The sequence below is a fragment of the Stigmatopora nigra genome, chromosome 14, assembly GCF_051989575.1.
Source record: "Stigmatopora nigra isolate UIUO_SnigA chromosome 14, RoL_Snig_1.1, whole genome shotgun sequence".
Lineage (NCBI taxonomy): Eukaryota > Metazoa > Chordata > Actinopteri > Syngnathiformes > Syngnathidae > Stigmatopora > Stigmatopora nigra.
In genome coordinates, this window is record NC_135521.1 from 11,890,589 (window position 1) to 11,912,222 (window position 21,634).

The 21,634-nt window shown below is 37.5% G+C and overlaps 1 protein-coding gene across 1 annotated transcript in view; it reads right to left on the reverse strand.

Annotated features, from left to right (window-relative positions):
- The window catches only part of efnb1 (ephrin-B1), a 64,585-nt gene that overhangs the window by 6,234 nt on the left and 36,717 nt on the right, over nucleotides 1–21,634 (reverse strand). The window contains exon 3 of the mRNA XM_077732769.1: nucleotides 8,190–8,282. Coding sequence (XP_077588895.1) covers nucleotides 8,190–8,282 — 93 coding nt within the window. The remainder of the gene's footprint in view (nucleotides 1–8,189; nucleotides 8,283–21,634) is intronic.

Consider the following 21,634-nt stretch of genomic DNA (forward strand, 5'->3'; position numbering starts at 1 on the left):
CATGGCAGAATGAGGGTGAAGTAGTTATATATTAACTTTTTATTGCTTTACATTATTCATCACGTTAAAAGGCCATAATATGTCTTATTTATTGCACTGGCTCCAACTCTGCCTGAAAAGAGGCACACTTTTGAGGAGGAGGGCAGGAAGAGGAGGGGTCGCGCTGAGGGGAACGTGAGGGAAACAGATAGTTTATCAGTCTGTCTGTAGCAATTTCAACACACGCGCTTTGAAGCCTCGTGCTCGTGTGGCTTTAACGATGGTGCGGGTGGCCGCCGCTTAGAAACTATTAGCCAGGCCAGTCGGACGGGTTCTACATTACAATATCTGATGCTATTCGCTGACCCCGGCTGGGTCTTTTTATCTGCATGTGCCCGAGGCCTGCTCAAGGGAAACGTGTAAGGACGAGTGTTTTTCAGCAGGAAACTCCCTTAAGGCAGTGTTTGGATGCGTTGATTTCCTGTCAGCGGTAAAGCACGACGTGCTACAGATGGTGCTCGGTCGTTTGGTCGCCGGTCTTTTGGTCGCCGGTCTTTTTGTAGCCGGTCTTTTGGTAGCCGGAGAGTTTAATATCTAAGAGAAGGGGGGGTTTAATGTCTAAGTACTGTTAAATATCCAAGTACATTTGCACATTTACACTGGCAACCAAAAGACCGACGACCAAAAGGGACCAAAAGACCGGTGACCAAACGTCAGGCGACCAAAAGCCCGGCGACCAAACGTCCGGCGACCAAACGCCCGGCGACCAAACGCCCGGCGACCAAACCCCCGGCGACCAAACCCCCGGCGACCAAACGCCCGGCGACCAAACGCCCGGCGACCAAACCCCCGGCGACCAAACCCCCGGCGACCAAACGCCCGGCGACCAAACGCCCGGTTACGGCTACGAATAGAGATAGAGTGAAAAAATTGTGATCTCAACCTACACTAACGTACATTCCGTTTACTTTAGCATCCAAACATAATTACGCTATTAAGACATTTGTCTTCTTAATGCTCAGGTCACCACTTTGCTACCTTTGCAGTATTCGTGAGTAATGCCGTGAGGCTTGGAGGAATGTCAATAATTGATGAGAAAAGACAGCGGTAAGAGGTAGAAACATTTGCACATCATGCTCGATATGAAGGGGACACACTGATATGATTCACTTGCTCCATTGCCGTTTGTTACCCGCTGAGCTTGTTGTACAGCCTGCGTCGATGCATGTTCTGACCCATTTTTCGGCATGTACCGCTGACATTTCCCTTAGCTACGAAGACAACGACTACCTCAGAAGTGCCAAGCCGCCAGAAGGAAGGATGGAGACGGCGGGGAGGGGAGTGGGGCGTCCAGGGAGACAATGATAGAGCTGAGGCAGCAAGGGAAGAAGAAGCCAGGAAAAGAGTTGTGCGCAACATATTTTCCAACAAATGTTATTCTAAAATTTTGGTTGCAAAATTCTTGAAAAATAAACCTATGCTTGTCTGATTTTTTGCTATATACTTCTCACAGGCCAACAGAGTGTAGGAAGAATGTCAAGAAAGACGCAATGCTACAATTTCAAAATAAAATAATGGATGCAGGAAATGTATTGACCTTTTGGGGAAGTTTTAGCTTTGTATATAAAGAAATAATTTGTATGTATAGAAGCTTTCATAAGTAGACTTACCACTTGATGTATGCAATATACATAATTGGTATAATGACTAGAACATGATTTTAAATAAGATTAAAAATCCATAATGATGTCAGCTTTCTTCTTATGATTAGCTGCTAACTGTTGATCAAACTGTTATTTCTAAAAAAAAACATTCTATATGCAATTAAGTAAAGAAAATCATTTGATTTTAATCATAATTCATGCAGTGGGACATTCAGTCAAGTCGAACTACTTTAGAGAAAAGCACAAGCCAGGGCATAAATTTGTTAAATCAATACTTTTAGAAAACTGTTTGATGATGTTAAATCCAGCACATTATGCATGTAATTCACTGCTTTCTTCTTCTTCTATCATGATAAAAAAAGGTTATGGTAAAAGGCACGCAGTTTGTTGAAGGACACACACAAACACACTCCAAAAGAAATGACTATTTGAAATATGTTTATGAAAAGAAATGTTCCCACAAATACCATATTTTCCAGACTATAAGTCACACATTTTTTTATAGTTTGGCTGGGCCTGTGACTAATACCGTGACTAGTGCGAACTTTGTATTTTTATTTCTCTCTCTGACCACCATGTTTTTTTTCATCTTAAAAAACTGTTATGTTAACAGATGCCTATTTAGCCTGTTGTCCTCTATTTTATAATTGTTACATTAGTGTATATTTGTTCTTAGTTTCTTATAAAGTAAAAAAAATGTCCTCCCAAAATTATAATATATATTTTTTCCTCTTTACTCTGTATTCTTTGGTTGGTGCGACTTATAGAAAGAAAAATTCAGTAATACCCGAAAAAATGTAATATTTCATTCCAATTTAAATTACGTTTTAAATTAAATTCCATTTTTGCTTGAAACTCAGACTAATTTGATTGTATTAATACTATTATCAAGCACTAGTACTTAGTAAGTAGAAAAACTCATTCCTTCAAACAGTTTTAAGTGTATATTTAAATTACGTTTTAAATTAAATTTTTACTTGAAATTCAGATTCATTCCATTGTATTAAAACACTTATCAAGCACTAGTAATTCCTCCCTTTCTATAAATATTATTGATCTCAGGACACATAAACTGTACTTTTGGTATTTACAGTGTGGATTGTATAAAATGTCATGGGTGGTACATAAAAAAAAAATTCCAATTGTGGAAAGACTCAACAATGAAACAATAAAACCTCAGTACACAATTTCAATGTTTCTTTAACCAAAGGAAACAACAGATGGAATCCAAACCAGGTAAACAACTTAAGAAGGTTGAATCGGCGATGATTCACCGCCACTATAAAACAATGCGCATATTGCACACGATGATGACTGGCCACCAAACCGCAACCCATGAGCAAAGTGCAAAAAAAAAAAAGGCAGAGGAGTGGACATATGGGAACGCACGGGGACTTGGCGACAGGAATGTTGGCATTCAGCAAGATAGACATGGAATGTGAATTAAAACACAATGACATCTGGGGTCACAGCCAATCACAGGCCAAGCATTTTGGAATTGAACTTATATTCAATTATATAAGAAAATAAGAGAAAACATAACGCTCATAAATTATCCAGAAAGTCGAGGCAGATGGTCGCCCCACCCTGAGCCAGTCTACTTTTTCCTTCCTGTTAAAAAAAAGGCCTTTCTTTGACTTACTTCAAGTCAGCTCTCTTTAAAAATAGAAGTGTGGTTCAAAGGCTGGCCCAAATCAAACGTGCTCTGAGATAGCTGCTGTTATGATTTTTGGGTGGAGTTTGATCTTTGGAGAATTAAGGAGGATTTTTTGTACTAAAGTACTTTGTAATTAAAAGGAAAATGTCTTAAATTGGTGTTCTTCTTGTCTAAACGTCACATTGTTTCTAGAGAGAAAGTTATTTTTGTACAAAAATGCTATTGTGCAAGAAAAAAAAGAAATATTTTTTCCAAAATGTACTATTAATAACTCTCTCTTTAGTCCTGTATTCATTTTCTGCAATATTATATGAAAAAAATTAAATTAAATCATGAACACCCCAAAAATGATCTCCTTTAGTTGTGTATTCATTCTCTGCCTTAATAATATTTAAAAAAAATGTGAATTAAATCATAAACACCCCAAAAAGTAATACACTTTTATAAGTCAACATGTAAAAATGCAACAAACCTAATGACTTGCTAGATGTAAATAATACTGATGTGTCCCTAACAAATAAATAATCCAGCTCAATTAAGGTTTAGACATAAAGATAGCTTCACTGCACATGTTAAATAGGGAGTGAAAAAAGCACTGAATGATTAACGACATATTCCAAATTGTGCAATCACTAATGTTGGTCCCTATCACTATGTCACAGCATCAAGAAGACGCATGGCTGAGGAAGTAGGTTAGACTTTACGGTCTGACATCTCCAATGAAGACGACCCCAGACTGAAAGTACATTATCTCAGTGTTTAATGAGCAAGTCAGACCACACAGTAAGAATTGGCCTCGGGGCAACTACGTTTATTGAAGCAACAAAGGGGAGGAGCTTGCATGCCTACCTCCACAATTAAAATAATTGTACAACTAACAAAACAATTCAACAGTTATTGTTTCTTTATCCGTATGAACAGGAAAAACGTCATTTCTATATAAACAACACATTTTAATGTAACTTTTTAAAAGTTAAAGTATGTTGGGTTGTTTTGGAGTTTTTTTCTTTTAATTAAGGTGGATTAAATGAAGTTTTTACTCATAATATTGATTGGATTTTTTGTTCATTTTAAAGAAAAGTAAGCCTAGTCTTATTTAAGCACAAACTAATGAATCTACACTCACATTTTTAAAAATATTTTCTACAGTTTATGACCAGCTTGGGTCATTTAAACATATGGTAAGGTATTTTTCTACTTAACTTCCCGTTTTGGTTGACTGAAAGTTTTACAAAAGCAAGTAAAAAAGAGGTTGGAATTACTCACAGGCCATTGTCAAATAGTTTCTCAGTTGGATAAGCACGTGATCTACTACATTAACGAAAAGTAAATCTGACAGCATTTTTTAAACCAGGTTTTCAGGGCGCCGGGGATTGTGAGTGACAGATTGCTTCTGACAATTCTGTGAAATAAGTGCGTACTCTAGCAAAGAAGAAGATGAACCGCCGTGAGCAACGTGAACACACTGGAACCGTGGAACTTTCCTAAGTCAGATGTTTGCTTTCCACTTCCATTAAATTCACAAATTTGTCCCCCCCCCCTTTGCTAAAGCCTTGCCTGCACTTATGCAGCTGTGTTGTCTTTTTGGTGTTGGGATGTCATCCTGCAGGATGCTTCAAATGACCTACATGGACAAATAATAATGCAAGGCATGCTTGTTTGTCAAATGATTGTGGCCATTTATTATTTTTTTGGACTGTATCGGCTGAATTTGCTCCAAGTCCAAGCTTGCTAGCATCAGCAGCTCGTTAGATTCTATTTTCCTATCGACTGCCAGGATACACTGGCCTCATCTTGCCAGCCAATGTTTAAATATCAATTTAAAAAGCACACACTAACGCGCACAAGCCTCTACTGTCATTTTTTAAAACTTTTTTTTTAACGCAAATCATAAATCTTGCACTTTGATAGACTTACAAGCTTGCGGTGTATGTGTGTGTGTGTGTTGAGAGGATAGTGGTTGTTTATGTCTGTGTGTAGCACACTGTCATTTCCAGGATATGAGAATGTGCCTCGTAACTAAAATAGAGTGCTATGCAAATGCATCCAAACAAATCCAAACAAAACTCAATTGTTTACTTGATGTCCAGTGTTTTTTAGGTACTTTCCACTGGACACTTATACACAAACTTGAGTTTTCACATGAATGTCAAATTGCATCTTCACTGTTTATCAACCCCTTTCAGGGACTGTGGTCACTACATTGAACAGCTTTTCCAAAGTATCATCAGTCAAAGTTATAAAAGAGTTATAAAATACAAGAAATAAGAATCTTAGAGTAAAAAAGACATAGGCAATACTTATTCCAATGTCATTTTGCCCAATTAATTGCATTTTTAATGTTTTAATCCATTTAATGTGTTTTGTGTGACTGTGTGATTACTTTTATTTAATTAAAATATATATATAGATACTTTTCTCAAAATACATTAGAGAAACACTAATATTGTCCGGTATGTATGTAATAAAAACACATTTTTTAAAAGAAATTTGTGTATTAAAGAGTTAATATCGGAGCCATTGAAAAAATCGACTTCCCGTGACCCTTGTGAGGATAAGCAGTTGAGAAAATGAATGAATAGTCAATTTAAAAAATCATTCCAATACATTTACAACCAAAATTTATATTTTTATAGACGGTTGACGTTCCTTGATTAGAGGAACAAGGTTCAAATTTTTGATGGCCATAAAAATGAATGTAAAGCAGGATGAAAATGTCTCTAACACTTTTACCTTATCATTAAATGTTACAGTAATGTTTTCAAAGTGCAATAAAGATGGCGTGATAAATTTGTGGAGTGAGCCAAGGACGTGCCAACTCCAAATTCTTAATGAGTTCCAACTTGTTTCCAATACTGAGGTTAGCGTGCTTCCTTTCTCACCTTCTTAATATTTGGAATCCAGAATTTAAAAAAAACTTGGCAAGTAACTGTTGTTTTGGTTTTGAAAAATCCCCAGACGGAACTAAACATTAATGGCTTTCGTCCAAACTGTTACTGTCACGCAGTGGTACCGTGTGATTATTATATTCTGTGTTTTTGTGTTGAGGAAAAAAAAATGTGGCACACCTTGCTTGTCTCAACATGCCGGCTGGTCGACATAATTGTAAATGTTAAAAATCTGTTGTTGTTTTTTTGGTGACTTGAAGTACTTTGGAAGGGATAGTGAGTGTTTTTTGGAAATAACTTTTGTACTTGTTCATTTAAATAGGCTACTGTTTTCCAAATGGAATGTGTACTTTGATATATAATTAAGCAGATGTTATGACATGCCTTATTTTATATATATTTACAATCAAATAAAACTTGGGAAAAAATTTGGGACTAGACACAGCAAATTGAAATGGTGTAATTAATGTATTCATATATTGATATATATAATAGAGCTGTGTTTAAATTATAGTATTCCAAAGATTTAACTAGTTTAAAAAAAAACATTTTAATTATATCTTGCCTTGCAGACAGCATGGAAACTTTGTAAGTACATCTTGCGGCATTTTATCGGTCGGTATAAATTTTGGATGAAAACTGACAGCGCACAGCCAATTCCCTAATTATGCATGTCATATTTTCAAATTAAAATAATAACAAATGTCAAATGAAACAGCGAGAGAGGGAAAAATGTTTTGTTTTGTATTTAACCTGATTAGAATGCTATGAAATATGAGATGCCGATTTGAAAAGGTATGTCAAAATAAGATGTCTTAGCTTGAAATCAATCTGTAACGCAAAACAAGGGGGGGCCTAAATTACTGAAATATGTTTTTCTCTTAGAACATAAGAAAAAAAATCAATGTTTATTATTTAAAGGCTCCCTAAAATGGCATTTGACATTGCATATTTTCTATTTTTAAGCTTATTTCATATTTTCTTCCCTTTTCTATTGAATTATAATAACATTTCAGTGATTAAAATCCTTTCATATTAAACCAAGCTTTTCTGAACAAATATTGTCACATGACTAAAGGATGATTAATCTGCATCAATTATTTATAAAGCCTTTGAAATTTCATTTTTCATAATCTAGTCACACCCCTTAAATAAAGAGATTAAACAATAGTATTAAAATAGAATAAATCCATGATCTTTTACGGGGCAGCCAACCGATTAGCGCATCAGCCTTATAGTTCCGAGGTCGAGAGTTCGATTCCAGGTGGGTCCTTACCATGGTTAGTTTGCATGTTTTCCCAGGGCTTGCGTGAGTTTTCTATGGGTACTCCGGGTTCCCCCCACATACCAAAAACATGTCGGGAATGTTGATTAAATACTATAAATTGCTTCTATGTATGAGTAAATGGTTGATAATCTCATTGTGACCTGGCAAAAAAATCAGGGTGTCCCTCTCCTAGTGGCCGTAATTACCTGGGATAGGCTCCAGCACCCCCACAAAATCATTTATTTTGAATGCTCCAATGCATACTTGCATTAAAGTGAGGGCAGTTTACACCAGAAAACCACATTATAAATCAATGTCATTGTTTTTTTTAACCTGTTTTGATTTATGTATTTTATATTACATAATTAGGTACTAAATATATTTTAAAAATGTTGTCAATATATCTATATGTAGACATATACAGTAGATGTGTGTATTTATATACGACAGACTGGATTTATTGCCTGGCGATTGTATAAAACTTTATTAGTTTTACCTGGTTGTGCTTGATAGATGCTATTGAATGTATGTCACATCGGGACAAGTGTGGGCATAGCGACATAAATAAAAATCATAAAATAAGGAGAGGCCTCGTTGGAAGCCAGCGAGCGAGCGGCAGGCGGGCTGAGAGTCACGCTCCATACGCATGGCGATAAATGAAAATGTCAGCGCAAAGTGAAACATGGCTATAAGGCCTCATTGTGTTCTACATCAGAGGTGAGTGCAACATTTACCTTGTCCGACTTTCATGATGACTTTCATGGCTCGGCTCTTGCACACGCCTCCCTCGCGGTTTTCCAGGCCTTCCACTGTACCATTGGAAGTTGCTGTTGGGAAAAAAAAAAGGGAGACGAAGGATGAGGATAAAGAAGAAAAAAAAAAGTGGAGCTTAGACGAGACACTGGTTAATGAGCAGGTCTATAACGTGCAGCGCTAATCAATATTTACGACAAGAAGTGATTTGCTGTTCCAGTGATTAGCCTTCCTCGCCCTCAATCAAGTGTCAACTCCTCGATACCCTATCGCTCATTAACACAGTAAAGTGGAAGCAAATGAATGGAACAACATTAGAGACAGTGGATTTAAAGATGGAAGAGGAAACTTCGCTCAAGCTGTTTTTAGTTGTAGCCACGATACAAACCAACCAAAGTTCCGGTGCCTCTAGCTTCCCCAATTCTCGAGCCTTATGCAGCACGCATGGTTGGTAGTGCTGAGAGCTAAAGGCATGCAATAATATTTATGTGTGGGCATTTGTATCCAGTGGTGCAGATTGTGAGTGTCAGTTTCTCCGTTTGTTTTTCTTACGTGTGTTCTAGGCTGACATGAGCGAGGGGGCTCAGGGTCGAAGGCTGTTTATTCAATGTCATGCTCACTTCGCACACCGTGACACAATTGCCTGTCTATTTTAGAGCCTATGATAATGACCTGGGGAGACGGAGTGTAGCACTGACCTTAACACTGGGCAAGGAATTGTGTGAGTGTGTGTATGTTAAATGCCATGGAATCTCTGTGTGTGGAATTCCCCAAATTATCTCCAATTCCATTTGCTGTTCAAACATACTCCCTTTCCGTGAAAAAGCTTTCTTGTTTCTCTTCCTCTATCACCTTAACCTTGTGGTATTTATCTCTTCTTCTCATGCGGGCTCCCTTTATTTAGTCTTTGATTTGTTTGTTTGTTTTTATTCTCTGTCAGACATATCTTTTAGATACTCAAAAACAAACACAAACACTCTATATAACCAATAATAATGCCTGATTCAATTCGGGAGAATGTTTTGGTACTACAAAGTTGGGTTTTACTGCAAATTTCAGTTCTACAGTGCCTCAAACGTATCAACAGAAAATACAATTAAAATAATAATAGTTGAAAAAGGAAATAACAAAACCACACGATGCAATTCTTTTGCATTTTTGTGGTTGCATCACATATTGGTGTGGCCAACTGTCACTTGGCTGAGTTCATCAGGCTCAAAGTACGCTTTGCCTCTGGACAGAAGGCAGACAGGAACAGGAAATTAAACCTACACACACTAAGAAGATTACACTAAAATAACATCACTAAAAGGATTACAAGACAATTTCACTGATATAGGTCAGATTTGCTTCACATTGGAATCACTGTGTTAAATACAACTATTTTGAGGAAATTGTAAGAATAAAAAATAAAATTAAAAAACACAGCACTATCAATGGACTCGCACGCAACACAGAAAGCAAAATGTCTGTGAAATGAATGGATTAGGGAAAAGATGACCAATATCAGGGTTTTAAGGCATAAATTACTACAGTAAGTCAACGGTACTACTATATGAGAGCATGAAGTGAATTAATTACTTCTTGTCTTGTTGTCTTTTCCTACCTTAACGTAAATTCTAAATAATGACGAAAACATTGAGCTATTAAAGTAGAAATAGTTTGTTTGAGGTCATTTGCGTCAAAGGATTCATAATAACATCGTGTCATGAGCAAATTCTTTCTTGTAGACAACAGGGAGACAACACCTAGATATAATGGCTAAGATGAAGAAAATCAGCAACATGCAAAAATGTAGAGAATTTGGTCCAGGAGTGTAATTAAATGTAATTTTCATTCTGATAATGCAGTTGCAAGTATTCTTATTATTTTTATTATGATTATCAATAGGCTGGAGAACTGACATTTTCAGGTATTGTTATTTTTTAATCATTACTTTATACTTTGAATACTTCAGATTATTGAGGGAACTTTCCAGGGTGCTGATCTTAATTCGGTGTGAATGCGTCTTAACGACTAAGCTTGTAGTTTAACACCACATAAAACAGAAGCAAATAGGATTATTGCTTAAAACATTTAAGTTTGGCTCAGTTAAACTTCAATTGAAGGCTTTCGCTTCTGCCTTTACTGAAAGTCTTGAATTAATCTCTGTTTGAGAAATGTCACTAATTATATATATTTCACTGCCGGTAACCATATACTTTCTCTTTGGTCTGTGAGCCAAAAAGTTGCAGGTATGTCTTCTACTGTAGCGATAAAAAAAAGTCAAGGTTACAACCCCCCCGCCGCCATTGTATCCCAAAAGTTTTTTTACAGTGTGGAATTTTTATGATCTGGTTCAAGGCCATGCTGAGCGCATGTCAGGAAAACAGTGAGGTCTCCATACCGTCGTAATGTCTCTACAGCCAGTAACTTAAGTCATCCATTTGCCGGCCAATTTCATAAGTTTAAGATTTTGACATTTGTGGAGCCAAGTTAACCAAAAAAAAATGAGTTCTTTGAAAAATGAGCTCAAAAGCCACTTGAATAATCAGACTAAAAAGCTAAGTGTCATGCTCTGAATTTTATATCCACTCAGGGAGAGCAAATCTTCCTAGCGTTAACTTGCATCTGTCATTTGAATTAACCATTCCTTCAGGCTGGATGAACAGGTTCCAGCATTAGCGATTGGCACCATGATAGCCCTTTGAGGCGTCTTTTTTTTTTTTTTGGGCCAACAGCTGGAAGCCGGCCGGATTTATGAAGAGACGATCACTTTATATGTTGTTTGTGTTCGGGCCATTTGAAACGTCAAATAATTCTAGGTTTTAGTCGAGCCGTTGGAAATAATAATCTGATTAACTGTGTCCAAATTTAACCACATTTCCTTGTGTGTTATTCCATGTGAAGCCTTCTTTTTTTGAGTATTATTCAAGATGGTAGGTAGCCTAAAGAAACTACTGTTGAGTGTATAAAGTAGTAGATAATCACACTTGGGCTTAAAAAACAACTGAGTGACTGTTAAACAGTGGGTTTGTCATCATAACCTGTCAGATATAGTATTTAAATTGAGTTAAGAGCCAAGAGTTTACCCAGGAAAAGATGGCGACTACGCAACAAGGACATGTTGTCATCTTTTCATTTAATCTGAAAGCTTCTCACTCAGTCCATCACCCTTGTTGTCCTTTCCCTCCATCTTTTTAGTCCTCAACCAACCCTCTCTCGCGCTCATCCCTTCACCCCGATGTTAATCCAAATCAGGATTTCCAGATATTAACAGTTTGTCGTTCATGCCGGGTTTTGTAAAGTAGGGAATGGGGTCTTCCCGAGTCTCCATAGAGATATAAAAAAAAACAAATGAGGATAAAGACAAGAACTAAGTCCCACTCTTCTGTTAATGATTTAACAGAAGGGAGGACCCGGATTAACATTAACGACTAGGAATAATGGAAAAAAAATTTGGTCATCATGTGAAGAAATGTAGCTCTTTAGAATAAAGCAGTCAGTTTGCAATGGTGTTTATGCAAGTATGATTTAAGGTTTCTTTGTGGGTGTGGACGGTTGGCCGCAATGTGACTGGTGAACAAAAGATATACAGCTGCTGAAGTCATAAGAGAAACCAGGTGCCAAATGTCAATGATGGGAAATATCGAAAGTCACGTTAGAGCCAAGAGACTGCCTTACAAGGGGGGAAATACTGGCTTTGAACAAGAATTCCAGCTCTGTGAATACACACATTACTCTCTATTGACATGCATGTCAAGTACAGTGGAACTTCTAAAGAAACGCCGCTGAGATCGTAGAGTTGGAATTTGTCAGCATATAAAGCAAATCTTTGGATCAGCTACTATCAAAAAGTAGTGAGGTGTTCCAATTTTGACTGATTTTTCTGGTATTCTGATAGTAGAGGTATTCTTACAATTTTTACAGTGCAATTAGTTTTTCAATTGTGTTTAAAATTGGAAAGCAGCAAATCTGATGATGGCTCAAATCAATATGATATAAGAATTAGGGTTGCACACTGAATGGGATTTTGAATTTTGGCAGTCCCATTTATATAAAAACGATAGTAAATTACTACATTAAAATGTTGGCCCTGCTTAAAAGCTCAATTAAGTAGATTAACTAACAAGAAAACTCTCTAGTAGAGTAATAGCAAGTAAAAAGATTAGACAAAATACCATGATTTTCTGACTTTTTAATATCCTGCAACTAATACTGCAATTTATATTTATTAATTTATTTCCTTTTTTTTCCTCTGACCACTAACAGCCTGTGATGTTTTTTTAAGTTACAGATATCTATAAAAACATTATGTAAACATATGTCAGTTTAGCCTGTTCTTCTTCATTTTACGATTGTTACTTAAACCTATGTTTGTTTTTAAATACCAAACTTGCTCTCCCAAAAAATAAGAAGTATAGTCCAGTGAGATTTATATGCTTTTTGTCATTCTTTGGCTTTGGCGACTCAATCATCCAAAAAATATGCTATTTACAGTGCCAAAATTTAATATGAGAAGCATCATTTGAGTCGTTATTGCTTGGACAGGGATGCAGCAGATGTTGCCTGGACTTCTTGGGGATCTCAGGACATTTTTACTTTAAAAAGATTTAAGAGGGAAATGGGGAAGGAAACAGTAAATATTAGCTTTTTTTTCCTCATTCAAAACTGTTATTCAAGCCAAAATACATAGATTTATAAACGAAATAGACAAAAAAACACCAATTCTGGTCCTAGTTATTATTATTAGGATGATTATTTTGCACAAATTCAAATTGAAACAGCTACATATATATATATATATATATATATATATATATATATATATATATATATATATATATATATATATATATATATATATATATATATATATATATATATATATATATATATATATATATATATATATATATATATATATATATATATATATATATATATATATATATATATATATATATATATATATATATATATATATATATATATATATATATATATATATATATATATATATATATATATATATATATATATATATATATATATATATATATATATATGTATATATACAAAGATTACTTCTATTTCAGGATGATCACATATGTTTGCTAGTGAAGTCCTAATCCAATTCCTTGGAAATGCATTAAAAAGGAAAAAGTTCCCCAATTTGTACAAAGTTATCCAAATATTACAGCCATATTAAAGCGCTATTAGCACAGCCATGGCTTTAACAAAGCAAAAAAGAAACATTTCCAAATCCCTGTCATTTTGTGCAAGACCGAAATAATTGCAAACATATTACAAACAGTATTTTCTTTTACTTTTTTCCATGAATAAAAAAAATACCATTGGTCATCCAGTGTTATGAATTGAGTTATCTTCCCTATTCTTGACAATTATGCTGTTAATGGACATGTTTAGTCTAGTCTGCTTCTGGAGTATAAATTTGGTGTATGTTTTAATAACTTTGTCACTTTTAGCCCTTAATTCATTGGCAGTTATAGAAATTAAATCCAGGGTATTGAGTGATCCTCTTTCCCTTCCATCCAAGGCTGAAAGCAAATCCCCCCCCCCCCAAAAGGAAGTCGATGACCTAATACTCGAAAATAAAAAGAAATATTTTTAAAAACCCATTCCTATGCCTGATTTCCCATCACGTGATCAGCTCCAGGACCTCCCTACTTCTATATAAGTCAAGTTTTAGGTGTGACTACTCCCCTCGGTACTCCAACCAAAAGAGTAGGTGACGAGGGACACTATGCCGACTGGCTGAAACGAAACTAGCTCAGGCCAGAATGTCGTGCGCTGCTCTATATTTATTCTCAGGTCTACTAAATGAGGTCACTCAGGTGGTCCCACTGAATACATTCCCTATCTCCATCATGAATCATCTGCTGCTTATTATTCCTGTCCAGCCCAAGGGGGGCTCGCTTCCATACAGCGCAGTAGGCTGTGTCTGTGTGGGTACTTGTGTGTGTGTGTGTGTGTGTGTGTGTGTGTGTGTGTGTGTGTGTGTGTGTGTGTGTGTGTGGTGTGGTGTTGTGTACATCTACTTTTGCAAAAGACTGAGTGCCTAAAGCATAGAATGAAAGGAAAAAGACAGCCCATACCACAGACATAGAACAGGTTGTTTAATGAGAAAGTGGATGAGAGGTGACATTCATTGGCTACCTTTCACATAGTGCCCCTCATTCCTTCCCATCGTCACCACTGGACCTCATAGTCACATCGACAAATGTCTATTCTTGCAAGGAACATACGCCAATCCGTAATCTGATCACTCATACCTAGCATAGAGCGAAATATCAGTCATTTTTAAGCCTCTCCAGCCTGTAATTTGTGCATTAACACCACATCACAACAAAAAAATGGGCACTTTAGGATACCTGGAATATTTCCATCTCATTTTTATTTATGCTCACCAAGCATAAAGGAACGTTGAGGGGACAGGGGGAGGGGGAAATAGAGACTATTTGCACAAATATTTCACTCATGAATGAGCATAGAGAGGGTAAGATTAGGTTTATGGGCATGATTCCAGAGATGTGCCCCCCCCCCCCCCCCGCCTCCTCCCTTTCATAGCCTCGACATGCATGTGAGCATGTGCACATACAGACACATAAAATGACATGTTGAGTGTGTGCAAGGCAGACTGGAATAATATGAAAGATTTGGATTTTTTGCACTTTGAACCCACTCTAATCCAAAGTATTAGGCCAGGCCCAAAACCTGATTATACCCGAATGAAATGGATCTAAATAGATGTCAAAGCCTATCAGGCCTTCATTTCTTTGTCCTAGAAATAGAAAAGGTGATACGCAATCAACCTAGTCTTTTTTGCTCTCTGTCTCTTTCTTTTCTTTTTTTTTTTTCAACATAAACGAACTGGACTTTTCATATCAGCTCATTTGAATTAGGAATGCGCAGCCAGAGCGATTGTTCATTGTTCTGTTTCTTTTCCTATAATGACTCTTGGCAGTGGCTTGGACAAGAAGAAAAAAAATACACAGTAAGAAGATACACAAAGTACAACAAGTACACAACTGTTGCTTTGCGAAGAGTATAGTATGGCCGGTAGAAAAACACCTCTACTTGGTGCGCCTTATTAGAGTTTTTCACACATGAACAAACAAATATAACGACAAAAAATAAATACAATATGGAAATCTATGCCATCGGAATATGAGTTTCTAACATGGAAATATTTTTGCATCAAATTACAATTGCAAAATAAAGTCATTTGCACATCCATATAATAACTTCAACAAGGTTTTTTGTTTTTCAACTGGACTAAAACGACTGTTATCATTACGCCTGAATTTCATTTATTTAATTGTGTTATGTTTTTGTGATTGAATTATTGCAAGAGAATTTGAAACTATTGCAAAAAATGTTAGAAATCCGGTTTTAAACCCCAATGGACTGATTTACTCTGTTAAAATTCACAAAATTTCACATAACTTGGGTGCCTGGCCAAAAAATGTCCAGCAAATACTAAAACTCAATCAAATCTAACCATTCTTGCACACACACACCCACAAACACACACAAATCCACACACAGCCGGACAAACACTACAGGCTGGCTGCCTGTGCAGCCAGAAGATCAGAAAGGACTTAAGAGCTCCTCCGGCACCAAAATTACAGGGTACATCTAAATCCTCCCAGCAGAGAGCACTATGGGCCTTACATGGGGGTGGGAGGGAGGGGGGGGGGGGGGCTGTTGTGAAAGGGTGAGGGAGGGCGAGTGTGCGGTGATGGGGGTGTTAAAAGAGGAGATGGATTGGAAAGGGAGAGCTGGGTGAGAATCGGGAGCAGAGGAGAGGAAGCTGGTGATTCCTTTTTTTTTCAGGGAGGAGTGAGACTTGATCTGACTGAAGTGTGTTCATGCAAACGTGTGTATGTGCGTGCACAAAAGCGCAGGAAAGAGTGTCAGAGGGGTGTGCGCGCATGAGGCGGTGAGGGGGAATTTTGAAAGGAGGTGATGAAGTGAGGAGTTGATAGGAGGCGAGCTTAGTTTGGAAGGAAAACCAAGTGGGAGGTGATCTTTTTTTTCTCGGTGAGGCAAAGGGGGAGCGTACGTGCGCGTGCGTGGCAGCCAAAGTGTCTGCCAACTTGATTCTCTCACACTAACCAATTTTCTTACTCCCCACTTTGAGTTGGGTGCCATATTGTGCATATTTGCACATTTCTATATTCAGCTGTGATTGTATTATGCATCATGTGCATGCTAGGTGACAGGCCTCTTTCTCCCTATTATGCGTGGACACGTTTGTGGATATTCACATACTCTATATATATTTTTCTGGTAATGGTTTCTTCTGAAAGTGTGAATAAGTATTGTGTATGTATTGTTGGTAAGGAGCCCATCACCTAGGTGCTTCATGACTGCCTATAAAAGCTTTTTAACCTCCACCGAGGAGCTGTCAGCACCTTCCAATATGCCCAAAAAGTGTCCGTAGGTGTGCGAATACAGAAATGAGAGACCCTGCATCATTTAGCTGCGGGTGTCTAGGTGTCACCTTGTGCTGAATCCAGCAGGGAAGAGCTTTAACACCCTTGCACTCTCCACTCTCCATTTCCCGACTCGGCGTGTTGCTAAAGCCCCCCCTTGCTCTCATTCTTCGCACAAAGCATCCGTGACACAAACACCTGAAGACAGCATAGCCCTCCCGTACACACACACACACACACACACACACACACACACACACATTTGGGCTTTCCACATTGGCGTGTATTGGCATATGAAATATGTGCACACGGCACAGGTCGCCTGTCAGATCAGCGGGGGGATAAAGGATGCAGAATAACAGGAGGACCATAGGGAGCAGAATAAGTCATCTGTCTCAAATAGAAGCAGACTGAGCCCACTCCAATATGACAGATGTGGACACACACATCTTTGAACACATCACATCCTCAAGCAGCCCCCCCGCCCCCCTGCGTACCTCCCCACTCCACATACACATGCACACACAAATGAAACCTGCTCAAAATGTGCATGCATGCCTCTGAGCCAATACCCATATAATGGGGCAGGAATGCACCAAGGGGAGGCAAGATAGTTGGAATTTTGATTATAGTCGATTGGCGGAATAAAATAGAAAAGCCAGCAGGAGGCTATGTGGATCTGTCAATGCTTGCGAATAATACAGCACTAAGGTAAGAGAAGAAAAAGCTTGTGAAATATTCGCTATTGAAATCATAATTACCCTGAATGCAAAATAGAAATCCATCACGGCAGTGTAGCGTGGAACATTGGGCAATTCACCTTTCCGAGCTTTTTTAGATATAATAGAATCCATTGGTAGTATCCCACGCAAGCCTACCTAATGACAAATGAGATAATTGTCTATAATGGTACTTTTCAGTATTGTGGTGATCGAGCTGCAAAAAAATGAAAAAAATGACATTTTTACACACATCGTGTGCAATGCTTGGCTATTATAGTTTGGTTCTCATACACTCACGTCCTCTGCAATTGTAGTTACATGACGATGACCTAGTAAAATCAGGGTATCTTTGTTTTTGTCCATATTCACAGGGTTCTGTCTAACTGATCTCAACTCATCAGATTAATCGTCTGCGATTGACTGCATAGGTGTCCAATAGAATTTGAGGAAGCAATGACTTCAACTTGCAAAAATGGCTGACAACAAAGGGATATGTATAACAGTACTGTACTTTCACCACTGCCTACTGCCAGCCAAGCTTCACAAATTCTTTCTTAGTACACAATATAAAACGATCAAGCAGTAAAGAAATGCACAATGGGCAATTGTTATATGCATCATCTGAACATTGTAAATAGGCAGAAAATAAACAGCTGAAATGACTGGATTTACTAATATAGTTGTAGCTTAAACATTTTTGCCAACGCTTTTTAAAATAATTTAATTTTTCAAGAAATCTTAGCTTTTATATACATATATATAAAAGTGTTGAGAGGGTGATGCCATCAGGTGGCACAAATATCTGACATATATTGGCCCGAGAAATCACATGGATTTTTAAACGTTACATTAGTGACTTAAGTGAAGAGTATCATCGAAATTCAATTATAAATGAACACAATAAATTGTTAATAATATCAAATTCTGAATGATGTCTTCACCTAAAAGCACACCCTTAGTACATAAAAGCCTCTCCTTGTATTTTTTTTATTTTTTTATGGAGGAGGGGGGTTACACTTCAAATGGCACAACCCTGGTGGGAACACACACACATTATCCCCCTTGAATAAACAAAATGTACAGGTGGATAAACGTACGTTGAGTGCAGCAGCAGCACACCCAGAAAGACTTCCAGACAAAATACAACTATTGCAAACTCTCGCACATAAACTCCCGTCACAGTTGTTGACGTGGCTTAACTAATGGCAGAAGAAATGTTGCGTGTTCAGAGAAATAAGCAGAGAAGAAACTAGGTCACAAAAAGAGGAAAAAAAAGAAGTAATTTTACCTTCCAATCAGTTAAAGCAAACGGCTAAAGGCACGCATAAGTGCAAAAGGTTAATATTGTTCATGTGGGTGTTGCTGAGTTACTGTTTATCTTGTTTGCACTAATGTGTGCACAAGGCTTGTTTATGAGCGTGTGTAAGGTGAACACACACCGATTCGTCTATGGTTAAGGGGAGTTCAAAATAGTGTTGCCAATAATCCTATCACATGGCTAATGTATCTCTTACAACATAAGGCAGCAAGGGAGATGTTAGTAAATCAACACTCGTCTGTAGTCGTCTTCTATGTGAAATGTTGTCGTTGCTATTGGCAGCATTAGTTGAGAGTCTGATAAGTTCCTGAAAGTCTTTTGTTTTTTTCTTTTCTTTGCTTGGAATAGAATGGCGAACAGGGTTAAATTGAGCATAGAATTGTCGTTTCATTCTCTATTAAGCAGAAAAACACACTTGTGGGAAGAAAATTGATGGCTAAAGGAAAGTATCGCTGAGGGAAAACAAAGAGTTGTGTAATGAAGTGAAGCAAGTCATAGCGGATGCAGTAAATATTTTCCAAATAATAAAAAAAGAAGAAAAGGGTGATACAGGAAATTCGGTAAGGGATTACGAGAAGATGAAAATCACGTTTCGGGACACTTTTAGTAATATTTTGGCTGCTAAAAGGAAGTCAAGTGTCATTTTTTTACATGGTGACATTAGTACGCCTTGTAAAATAAATCCAAAGTGACCCTTTGCCATATTTGAGTATGCAGTTTTACTGAATAGAGTTTTTTTTTTTTACCGTCTCTCCAAGAAGACCAAAGTAGTAGACAGGTCTGGTCATTAGAAAAAAGCGTCGGAGATTTAAAACATTCCCTTTCAGAGAAGCATTCGTAGAGGAATCAGTGATTTATATGGCGATACAGATGTTTATCAGGTTTTTCAGCACACAGATCAGCCAGAGGAGCGAGATGAGATGACAGGCTGCAGGCGACAACTTCTTATTGGAGTAGGAATAAATCTAGGCCTTCATCTTTTACGATGCCTTCCTGTCGAATGGAAAACCCTTATTTTTCTTATGACAACCTTTCATTATAGCCACTGATGGCAGGCAGTTGACATCTCTACTGTGCCCAATCGCGGAATGTGAAGTATGAAAAACTATTAGGAGACAGGAATGGAGACGTTGATTTAATTAAAGAGCTCGTCCCCTTTGCGTGTTAAAGAAACCCCCCCATGTTCTCATAGTGGACTGTTTCCCATTGAATATGTTATTGAACATTGTTATATATACATATATATCTTTATATATATGTTTTTTTTATTGCCATTTCCCTGATTCACACTGAGCTCTGCAAGAAAAAAACTGAAGTAAATGTTCTAGTAGCTATCAGAGAATATTCTAGTAGCAAAATGATAACAGTAAGATAACATCTTGCAAGAGTGATAATATTTGCACTTTATATTCAGATGGATTTTTTACCTCAGTGTTGAAAATATGTCATCAGGACTTCTCTGTTGTTTTATTTACTATGTTTTTAAATGATGGTGTATCTTTTTAAAAATGTTACTGTTGAAAATATCTAAGTTTTTGTTAAATTGCTTGGTGAAATTAGTATTTAGGATTTGTTTTTCGGACATATAGATGATATTATTAACATTTTTAAAGGCTATAATTGTATTTTCTCACTACAACAAAGCTACAGATTTGTAAGCCATGTTTCTCTTGTCTGGTTATGCAATCAGCAGCTTCACACAGACAAAGAGTCTCCTGGTGAGCTTGTCCCCAGCAGGAGGCAAACTGAAGTTTTGCTCTTTGGGCCTCATTTGTACTGATAATCACATGGAGGTGAACGCTAGTTCACTCACTAAATCCCACCAGATGATAATAGTGATCCTCTTCATCTTTTATCCAGCCTTTGTTGTCATACAAAACAAAAAAAAAGGTGGTTTAGGACTCTGGACTCCAAAAAAGAAGTCACCACTCCTCTAATCCGAAGGTCCACGAGCCACAAATCAACTAATTCCGCTGATAAAAGAAGCAGTGAGATGGATCGGAATGCCATGAGAGATAGTAGCGGCGTGTCAAAGGCCACAAGGCTCCAAAAAATCTATCGTGCTAAAGAGCTCATCTGTGTGCAATACACCCAGCATAAAGATCCCCCCTCCACCCCAACCCCCCTGCGCCACCCAGTCGTGAATGAAACAAGAGCCTAGGAGCTGGAACACATTAACGAAGAGACTAAGACAAATACCCACATTTGCCACAAGTGCTTATGCACGTGAAAAAAATGCAGTTGTGTGTGCGTTTATGCAAATTTGCTTGGATGCCAGTCCATGTGTGTGTGTGTGTGTGTGTGTGTGTGTGTGTGTGTGTGTGTGTGTGTGTGTGTGAGTCATCTGTGTGCACAGCTCCAAGACTGCGTCTGTTCACACGCTGAGAAGAAGGGTGCTTCATCGTCACTGACCTTTTCAGGCTGAATTATGACAACCGAGTGGGGCCATCCGCAGCGCAATAACACACGTCAAGGATGGGACACAAACAAGCAAGTAAACAACAACCACACACACACACACACACACACACACCGCAGGCATCGGTGAGAAGGGTATGCTAAACAGACGAAATATAGTCCTAAAGGCAGGACAAAAAGAAGGGGGTGGTTTGAATGACAAATTCTTCTTTTGTTGCAAATGTAAAAGTTGAATGTAAAATAGAATAAGGTGAGTTTAGGAAATAGATTTTTTTACTGGATATTTTGTAATGTGTCCAGGAATATTGTCCTATTTAGAAAGAATAAAGATGTGTAGATGACAACTTGATTGAGCTCATTGATTGATTAAGATGTGTCTTAGAGAGTGTATTCTAAGCTAATAAAGCATCTATGCGAATGTAATTGCCATAGAATGAAAAGGAATTCAAAATCAATAGCATGATTTGGCTGTTTAAAGCTTTCATTGTAATTTCAAATGTGAAATACAAGCAAAAAATAGTCCATTT